General features: G+C 40.1%; 1 protein-coding gene across 1 annotated transcript; it reads right to left on the bottom strand.

The window, feature by feature from the left end:
- Positions 1–3933: 3933 nt before the first annotated feature.
- tlx1 (T cell leukemia homeobox 1) lies at positions 3934–9966 on the bottom strand. The gene is made up of 3 exons (XM_007577635.2): positions 9267–9966; positions 7626–7827; positions 3934–5953 (listed from the first exon to the last, which is right to left on the bottom strand). The coding sequence occupies exons 1-3, from the start codon at positions 9718–9720 to the stop codon at positions 5743–5745; spliced, it is 867 nt and encodes a 288-aa protein (XP_007577697.1). The 5' UTR covers positions 9721–9966; the 3' UTR covers positions 3934–5742.
- Between the last annotated feature and the right edge of the window lie 679 nt (positions 9967–10645).

Below are 10645 nucleotides of genomic sequence, written 5' to 3'. Positions count from 1 at the left end.
ACACACACCCACACACACACACACACACACACACCCACACACACACACACACACACACACACACACGCACACACACCCACCCACGCACCCATCCACGGACCCACGAGCACACGCACACATGTGCACATGAGTGCCTGGCTACTTCCAGAAAAGAACAGCAATGCAAAATTGAAGAAGCAGAGGAATAAGAACATGGCTACTGTCTCAAGTTAGCAGTTGGGAAAAAAAAACAAGCTTTATTTCTAAAAATCTGGGGAAAACAGGCTTTGATCTCTGAATGTATTTTACTGTCAGGTTTGAAGTGAAAGATCAGAGTGATGTTTCCCGTTCCAAAATTGCAGTTTTTTTTTAAATAGCATGGGAGTAAATTATGAATTTCCCAGTGCTGGACATCACCAAAATATTTATTTTTCATGAGTTCATCAAAAAACAACATCAGGAGACTAATAGCGTATAGGGTCATAATGAAGGACAGTAAAAAGCCAGATGAATTGGAAATAAGAGAAGGCACACATTTAAAAAAGCAACTTTAAGATAACTTGCTGGTTTTAGTAAACGCTGTACTGGACTTTTAACATATTCCAGGAATGATTCTGAAGCCTTTTCACTCAGTCAGCTGAAACTGTGACGGAGGAAGCAGTTCAGCCTTTAACAATCTGAGTTATATTCTGAGCCAGAATTTGACCATAATCTTGCCTCAGTTCACCTATTTCCTTCTGTAAGGTCATGGCCTTCTCAACAACGGATGCAATTCAAAAATAATTTATTGATCCCAAAGGGAAAGTAAATGTTGTTGTAACTCATTTATTCAAAGTGTTATTGTAGACGGTGGTGGACAGGAAGGATCTCCTGTAACAGTCTGTTTTAAAATTAATTCTAAGAAGCCCCTGACTAAAGACAGGTTGTTTTCCTACGATAGTTTCATAAATAGGAAGGGTTGTCCATAATTTACTTGATTTTATGAAGAATCCTTTTTTGCATCATCATCTCTACAGGTTCCACAGTCGACCCCAGAACAGAACCAGAACATTCTTTATCAGGTTGTTGAGCCTTTTTAAGTTCCTGGTCCTGATGCTGCTGCCCCAACAGATGAGGGCAGAAGAGATGGCTGAAAGTCTCAACAACAGACTCATAGAAGCCTGCTCCGTCCCTTCTTTTAGACGTTTCACTGCTGCATCTCCAGTCTAGTCTGTTGTCCAAATGAACACCAGGAATTTATATTCCTCAAACACCTCCTCTTCTTCTCCCATGACGGAAATAAAGTTTGATTTATACCTATTTCTCCTGGAAATCTACAATCATCTCCTTTGTTTTGTTCACATTCTAAATATGTGAGGGTGCGATTTGGCATCAGTTTTTAATTTTTTTCAGTGCTGCGCATAAATATATGAATTAGCAACATGGACAGAAAAGAAAGAGGTCAGACCTGCAGCCCCCTTAGAGGAATGGACAGCTCAAAGGTTGAAGACATTTGGCTCCATAAACAAATTATCTCTGATTTTTCTTTCTATATTTGTTCTTCTAAACAGCTTATTTATTAAAAACAAACAAACAAACAAAAAAAAAACCCCACTTGTTTGGGCTGCCATAGATTTTATCTGGAACATCTTAAAATAGTGATAATGATGAGTAATTAAGACAACAGTTTTTGTTTAGAGTTTTCTTTCCTTATTGAACACAAGTAGAGACAAAATGGAGAGAAAAAGGTTGAAGGACTCTGAGCCGTCCTGATGTGGACACGACAGTGGATACTGACTATGGTTCATAGAGCTCTATAACTTTAGCTAATTCTATTTCAGAAGTCATCCTATCAGTAAACATTTTCCATTTGTGTGTTATTTAATTGAAATATAAATGCTATTGCATTAAGGAGACTAAGGGACACAATAGATAGATTAGATCAAAGCAGGGCTGAAGTCTAAAACACAATCTCAAGCTTTGAACATCTCGCAGAACGATTGTTCAGTCCATCATCCGAACTTGAAGATGAACCAACTTCAGACATCTACAGGCTGGGCAAGGAGAGCATCCAAGAGAAGCTGTGGAGATCTATGGACCTGCCCAAATGTTAGCAGTCCACTCCATAAATCTAGTCTTCAGTGAAGAGCGGCAATGCAAAAGCCCTTGTTTTAAGAAAATCAGAGGAATTTACCATAAACCATGAGACGACAGAAAATGAGAGGAAAGATGCGATCTCAAGCATTTTTGTCCTACATGGAAAACACTGTGGCAAAAAGGAAAAAAAAAAAAGCCCAACGCTCATTACACATCATAAACTCGTGGTGAAACATGAGAGTGGCAGGATGATGCTATGGGGACGATGTTCTCAAGCAAAGACAAAGAAGCTGGTTGTAGTTGGTCAAAAACTGTAAAAGACTGGATTTGTTCTTTGCTAACCTCTCTACTCTCTCTTTCAAACCTCATATTCTTTTTATTTCTTTAAATAAATCGTTTACCCTCCTGGCTTTTGTCTCCTTATTTCTTGCTCGCTTACTCCTACACTGCCTAACCTGAGAAAATGTGGAGAAGTTCACATCACATACCTTTGTGAGGCACAGCAACAGCTAGACAAACAAAACCAAAAGGCAAAATGTTTCCACTGAAGGTTTACAGGACGGGAAGGTGTCACTGTTCTTTATTTAAACATAACAATGCATTGGTCCACCTTAACCAGCCACGTTTTTTTGAAGACTGTGACAAACGACTTACTATGTGCCGTTTATTTTTTTTTTTTTGCGTGTTTACGTAGTCGAGTCAGAAATAATGTCATGACGTGAATTTGCCTCGACTTGTCTGCTCATAATAAAACACGGTAGGTGCCACACAGAGCTGTGAAAAAAAGTATTTGCAACTTTTTAGATTTTTTTTCCTGTTTTTGCTTTTTTTTGTTGCAGTTACATATTTTGCATATATATGTACATATATACATATAAAAAAGTTAATATCAGACAACAGTAACCTGAGTTCATACAAAAAGTTGTTTTTAAAATGATTTCATTAAATGGAAAGAATCTATCCAAACTAACCCGACCCTGTGTGGAAAAAGTAACTCCACCCTAAGCCCAATAACTGAGTGTTACACTCTTGCAGTCAAATGTTGGTGGTAAACGAGTCTTTTACATTTGGACGCATTTTGATCCGTTCTGCTTTGCAGAAATGCTGTGATGCAGACACAGTGGAGGACTTCGGAGCCTGTCTCAGGTGTGCTACCCACTGGACCATGTTTTCTCCATGTGTGGACAATGTGTGGTTCTCTGGAGTCACCAAAGACTTAGAAACGCCTTTGTAAACCCTTTCAGACTGGTAGTTGTTATTTTTCATCTCCTCTTGTAAAGTAGTTGAAGTTATTTGTAGTTCAACTTTTTTACATCCGGGCTCGATCTCTTGCTCTGACTTTAGATCTCTTGGCCTACTTCATGTCGTCAGACAGGTTCTATTTAAGTGATTTCTTCATTCTGCAACTCTAGCAGTAGTCAGGCTTGGGCCCAATATGTGCTTTTTGTTTTGTTCCCTTCTTTCTCACATTGTTGGTCTGGTAAAGTCTGGACGTTATCATCCAGGTTCTGATATCAAATTAGTTTGATGACTTGAGACATTTAAATGTGAGGAGCAAAAAGCGAAACCTAAATATTCTGCAAGGCGGAAATACGTTTTCACACAGCTCTGTATGGAAACAAGTATCCACCAAATAATGCAAATGAAAGGGAGTGTGTGCACATACATACACAGGCTGCACACACACATGCACATGCACACACACACACACACAGACGTACACACACACACACACGCACACACACATGCACACGTGTACGCACACACACACACACACACACACACACACACACACGCACACACACACACACACACACACACACACACACACACACACGCACGCACATACCAGAATGCTAACAAGAAAAAAAAACAGTAAAATGTGGTAATTTGCATTTAAATGTATCTTTTAGACAAAGTGCAATATATTACATTTCACTATTTAGGTCATATTTTGCCTCTTTATGGTGTGTCTTATTTGTACTGGGAAGTTTGGTCCATGATCCAGCCTCGAGATATCAATTAGAGTGACCACTGAAGCTGGTCATTTTGATGTGTAAATCTCAGGACTTCCTGTTGGCGTTGCAGTTACCGTGGAAGATGAAACTTTTGTCAGGGAATGAGGTCATATCCTGTATAAGTGTGCTCCAGCTGAAGGTCAGCGATTCGCTACTCGTTGTGCTCGGTGACCAAGCTAACTGCTGTTAGCAATACAAACTACTGATAATGTATTTCTACGCTTTCACTAAACTGAACCATTGCAGTAGCATACAGTGGAACTCTGCCTAGTTAAGGTTCATTATTTGTTAATTGTTCTGCGGAATGTAACTCCAGATAATTACTGAAAAAAATATTTTGTTGAACATATCTAACATTCATCCATCCATTATCTTAGATGTTTATCCCTAATGTGGGTGTGGCCAGGGGTGCTGGTGTCTATCTCTAGTGGTCAGCGGGCGAGAGGCGGGGTTCACCCTGGACAGGTCGCCAGTCCACTGCAACATATTGAAAATATTCGATATACAACACAGAGAGAAAATGCATCTTTGGGAAGCTGAAATATCTATGTACATTTCTACTCGACATGCTATTGGCTGACATTTGCAAAACAAGTCAATCCAGGAGTGGCATTTACTTTCCTTGGGACCGACCCTCAACAGAGGAGACAAGGAAGGCTGCAGATATTACTGTCTGCTAAAATGGTTTCCGTTATGCATGTTAATACATGTTAAGATATAGTTGGTGTTACAATTATTAAAATAAACAGTTCTAAGTGTTTTTTGATGGGGTCTCAAGTATTAGTGGATTTCAGCTGTTAGGTACAAATAAACAACTTGGTTCTGCATCTATCACTGTGTTGCATAAGCACAGAATCCATGTTGGATTTTTAGATGGGTGGCGGGGGTTTGACGGAAACCCCCAATTTTCCAAAACTTTATAACTTTTCAACTGATTTTTCTGACAACGAAACATTTCAACACTCCAAAAATAAAGAGAGTGAAAAAAGAAGAATTCAAGCAGTCAGACACCAACCCATAAATCCAACATGGCTGCTGCACGCATAAAAGCTGGTGATAGCTCCAATGCCTGACTGTACGTGCTGAGAAAATTATTATTGTTAGTTTTTATTGCTAAGAGTCATCAGCCAGCCGCCGGGTCACACAGCACAACTGTAAGTGAAGACTTTGATGGAACGTTTAAAGTTAACACAACGCCATTTCCAGGCTGCAGCTGTTGATTCGAAGGTAAATTAAACGCGCAGTTAATAAGATTTCATCCCTTCCTTTCTAAAAGATTGTTGAAACAAGTGCTTTGTTATTCTGCAGTCTGTTAAAAAGTCGATTAACGAGGCCGATAAATACTTGTGTCGCTCTAAGACAAAGCCCTATTCAGTCAGTCGTATAAACTTTTATAAAAATATTTTTTTTAAAGTCATGTAAAGAATATTAATAGCAATAATTGTAACACAACATGTCGTCGTGTGGGCCCCATTTGATGGGAGAAGTGCAGAGAGAGAGAGAGCCCATCGACAAACAGCACCGGCGTCCGTGAGACAGAAAGAGCAAAGGCCGTGAACCAGAGTCCAACGGCAGGATGGCCAACGGCAGGACGTCCTCAGCAGGCATCCGGCCGCTCCACCACACTGCAGCAGTCACTGAATCCCGAAGGAGAAGCCCAGGTGGAGGTTTACTCGCAGGCTGACACGCTGCTGATCTTTGCTGTGTTCTCGCTCCACGGCTGGAGGTTCTGCAGGGCGTACAAGGAGCTGTTCTGCAGGCACAGTGGGTCGGGGGCTACCGGCTGGTTGATGGTCTTCTGGAAGGCCTCCTGTTGCAGCTGCATGAGGATACGGTTGGCCTGCTGCCGCTCCGCTTCCCGCTCCTCCGCTGTCTGCCGTCTGCAAGGAGAGCGCAGAGAGTCTGTGAGGGAGAGAGAGCCGACTGCGGTGTGGGGACACGGGGCCCGTACACTGGGAGGAAGGGGACTGGACTAGAGCTTTGACACCTTCAATCAATCATTCAATCAGTCAGCGGTATGACAGCTGGACATTCTCATCTTCTTTGTACTTGCAGTATAATTGTTTGTATAGATGAACAGAGTACTCTCTGGCATCTGGGAATTGCCAGATGCAGGATGAACCAGACTTATGCAAGTCCACAGTTTTCTTCCTGATATGTTGGAGGATTTCTTTCAACTTTCCCGTGCTGTTAACACAAGAAAGCAGGTGTGCCTTAAATTACACACACAGGTGAGTCTCAAATGCTACCAATAAACCTTTCAGAAGCTTCCAAAGCCCCAAATTGTTAAAAGGCATAGTAATCTTAGCATGAAGTTGAAGAAAGTAATAAAAATTGCCTCAAAAAATTTTTCTCATTACTCTGGCAAGTAGCAAATAGAAAATATTTTGCTAATTCTAACTTGACTTAAAATGGGAAAAATGTATTCTGCTTTCACATCAGACAGTGTGAAAAATAAAAAAAAGTATGTGTCGTTTAATGTAGAGTATATAAACTCCTGGTTCAACTGTAAGTGTATCAGATACGTATTTTATCCACTGTATTAGAAAACATAAATTATCACATCTAAACTGTCTGCTTTGTTCAAGGATCAATCCAGACATTTGGAGCCATCATAGAGTTAAAAAAAATGTCTTATCAGTAATCCTTTTCACAAGTTACAAAAACAACTTTATTTCAATCATAAATCATTTTTAATATCTATCTATCTATCTATCTATCTATCTATCTATCTATCTATCTATCTATCTATCTATCTATCTATCTATCTATCTATTATTATTATTATTNTATATTATTACTTCCTTTGCACCACATTTAATGTAATGTAAAATTAAAAGCTGGGCACCAATAATGTAAAAATAATAGACGATATATAGGCTTAATGCTAAACATAAATATGTAATTCTAAAGATAAATACAGACATTACCTTTTATTTTAATGTATTTTTTTTACCCTGAAACATTTGTATTTAATTCTACTTTCATGTATTTAGTTTCTGATCCAGGTTTTGGTCAGTTAGGCTAAATCTTAGAAAATATAAGCGGCCTCCTCCTGCTGACAGACGACTATTATTTATTCGTCATATGACCACAGTTTATTACAGCAGATATTTTATAGCATCAATAATAAAATAAGATCTAATAAAATTCTATACAAATATAGAAAATAATTGAAAAAGCAGGGATCCGCTTACGAATAATGCATAAACAAAAAGACCTAAAGGGACCGCATACAGAAAAACAAAATGTCAGATTTTGACAGGGAAAAAAAAGAGAGATGAGAACGGCTTCTTAAAGGTGGACCGGCAAACCTGAAAAATTGGCGATAAATGTGGGTGCTAATCTGTGATAACCCACGAAAACTAATTCTCCAGTTTGGTTTTACGTGGGTCCAGAACTGCTGGCACGGTTCTGGAAAAATCTAAATCTCTCCAGACTGTCGCACGTGGTTGGAAAGCCTTTTTACTAATACCGCACAAAACATCTCTGCTCCGGAAAAAAAGGTGTTTTGAGTCAAATAAGAGAAGAGAGAGTGAAGAGAGCAGTCACCTCCACTTGGTGCGTCTGTTCTGGAACCAGGTTTTGACCTGAGCGTCGGTCATCTTCAGGGCCTTGGCCAGCGCGGCGCGCTCGGCAGACGCCAGGTACTTCTGCCGGTGGAAGCGCTTCTCGAGCTCGCAGATCTGCAGCCGGCTGAACGACGTCCGCGGCTTCTTCTTCTTCGGCGGAGTGCGATTCTGGTACGGGTGACCTACACGGCGTGTGACAGTGAGGGGTGAGAGAGAGACTTGACGGGGACGGTGGTCAGGAAGGGACAGGAGAGCGGGACACGCAGGGTCAAAGACAGGAAGAAGACAGTGAGCGGAGAGAAGCGGTAGCTAAACACAGGAGCTGCACAGCAAAAGGTGTAGCTGTTACAAGAGCATCAAATTTTAGCCATTAAAAAAAAAAGTAATCAACTTTGTAAAAGTATGGTCTAATCACATAGTTACAAATTCCAAAAAACATAAATATTTTTAGAGATGTTTAATATTTTAATAAAATGGTTTCTGCCTATATTAACTATAAAATGACATAAAATATTCTATGATTTAATGGTTTAAGACATTTTCTCAGAACTTTCAAAAACGTGAGAGGTATTCACAGTTTACTGTATAATAAAAAAAAATATGTATAGTTTGATTTGGGGTTCAGTGAGAGGAAAAAAAATGCAAATATGAATGAACAAATGAAGTATTTTAACTAAGCGGTATGTGTTGGATTGGAAATCAGCTTAAAATGTTTGTGTGACGAAGGAGAAAGAAGATTACATCTTAACCTTAAAGACTGAGCTACAGTCAAACTAACCAGCTGATAAACTAAAGGCGTATCGCAGCTGGTTGTCAAGGAAACATTGTACTTGCCAACTTATATGTTTTTTTTAATCATCATTATTATTATTTTACATATCATGTCTCTTATCAATTTACGTTTACAGCTGACTTTTTATTACAGCCATAAACCAGCTCTTATTTTTTGCTATATAGGACAAACTATATATATAAACTTAAAAGACTTTCAAATAGAAAATATTATTTCTAATGAAAAATATCGATTAAAGTTCACGTGAGAACTTTAATCAAACCTTAAATGTTTGAAAACATTTAGGGTTTTCAGAGACTTTAACAGACTCTATCGGTTAAAGTCTGTTTTATTCGTGTTTTGTTGTGGTTGCAATGATTTTCTATTCTCCTACTGATGTCTTTTTCTTACTTTGATACATTTACAAGACATTAAAAACCATGACAGCCTCAGCGCTGTTGATCCGGGAGCTCCACTGGTGCACAGAGAGAGAAGAACAAAAGCAGCAACAGGATGGCAGAAAGAGCAGTGGGACCAAAGAGACAGCTCCAAGAGGAAGCAGCGACCGCATCTTATGTGACCAATAATTAAAAATATTTACATCTGTAAATATTTCGTAGTATAAGATATTCTAAAAATGTGCGAGATTGCTTTAACATGATGAAAAAGTTATTATTTCACAAATTCTTATTTTGCTAAACGAAAAAAACAAAACAAAATATAGTTGCTTTGCATGAGGGCCTGTAATGGCAACAGCCAGGCTTCAAATTGTCCTAAAGTCTACTTAATAATAATAATAATAATAATAATAATAATAATAATAATAATAATAATAATAATAATAAATACCTGTGAACCTGTCTTTGGTGTAGCGTCGGTTGCTCTCCATCCACGGGAAGGTGAGCGCGCTCAGGTTGCCGACACCGCCGCTAGCGGGAGGCGGCACCGCGGAGCCGCCGCTGAGAGGAGGCCGGTGCGCGGGGACGCGGATGACCCCGGAAGAGTTCATGTTAGTCCCGTTCATGTTCACGCTCATGTTCATGTGATAAGCTCCCCCGAGAGACGCCATCCCACAAGATCCGGCGGTGCTGTTGTATCCGCCGCCGCCACCGCCGCACGCGAAGCCTCCCACTCCCCCGGCGCCGCCGTTGTACGCTGGGTGACCGTAGTCCGGCTCGGGCATCCTCGAGCCCAGCATGCAGCTCTGCTCCACGTTGCTCAGGATCTGGTCGATGCCGAAGCTGATGGGCTCCACGTGCGCGTGCTGCTGCAGATGCGCCCCCAGGATCCCGATGTGATCCATGGCGCTCGATGCGCTCCCGTCGGCTCCCGTGGCCCACGCGCTGCTTCTCGCTGGACCTGCTGCTCGTTATCTGGCTGCGAGGAACGCCGCGCGCGTCTTTCTGTGGGCTCCCCTGTACCCCTTCCCTCCCTCCCCCAACCCTCTGCTGTGCAGGGCCATCAATCAAGTTGCCAAGGAGACAGCACGACGTCCTGCACGGCCTGCAAACTCTGAGAGCTTCTCAGCCTTAAGTCGATACACTCCCCAAGTCACCCCCACCCCCTCATACACAAGGCCCATTTTATTTTTTAATGCTACTATTTTCCTCCCATCTGTCGAGAATCTGACATTTTATTATCTTTTAAGATTTTCTTTTCTTTTCTTTTCTTTTCTTTTCTTTTCTTTTCTTTTCTTTTCTTTTCTTTTCTTTTCTTTTCTTTTCATCGGGTGGACAGTCTGTAAAGTTCATTTTCTAACATTTTTGCTTTTTCTAAGCACTTTCTGCTTCTGCAAATTCCAACCCTCAGACAAATGAACATGTACGGATTAGATTTTTATGGTTAGAGTATTTTAAGGTTAAGCTATATTTGGGCAGCATTAGCTGAAATATGCAGATCCCATTATTTCCCAAAACAAATGCCCCCTCCCTGCCCCACACGAACACATAAATAAACAAACAAACAAACAAATAAATAAATAAATAAATAAATAGTTTATAAGATTTTACAAAACTGAATGGAAAAAAATATGCCGAATTAATCTCTGAGAGTATTTTTTTTTCTAAGCTGCGAATTTTTTTTTTGTCATTTTCTAAAGAGACATGTTCCAATATATAAAAATAATGACATTTGCATACTGATTCACATTAATTGCAGCTTCAAAGTGTGTAATTAATAATTACAACGCAATGGTTAAGTTAAAACCAAAAACAGGAGCCTATACTGCC

The sequence above is a fragment of the Poecilia formosa genome, unplaced genomic scaffold (genome assembly GCF_000485575.1).
Source record: "Poecilia formosa unplaced genomic scaffold, Poecilia_formosa-5.1.2 Scaffold448, whole genome shotgun sequence".
Taxonomy (NCBI): Eukaryota; Metazoa; Chordata; class Actinopteri; order Cyprinodontiformes; family Poeciliidae; genus Poecilia; species Poecilia formosa.
The sequence above is the reverse complement of the archived record's forward strand: the minus strand, read 5'-3'. Positions and strand labels throughout refer to the sequence as shown.

What these genes read in the sequence shown, in the direction of transcription:
- tlx1 (XM_007577635.2), bottom strand. Translation starts at nt 9,720, where the DNA reads ATGGATCACATCGGGATCCTGGGGGCGCATCTGCAGCAGCACGCGCAC. An exon ending in CACCAAAGACAGGTTCACAG is followed by an intron (nt 7,828 to 9,266) that starts GTATTTATTATT and finishes CACGCCGTGTAG; the next exon opens with GTCACCCGTACCAGAATCGC. An exon ending in AACAGACGCACCAAGTGGAG is followed by an intron (nt 5,954 to 7,625) that starts GTGACTGCTCTC and finishes CTCTCCTTGCAG; the next exon opens with ACGGCAGACAGCGGAGGAGC.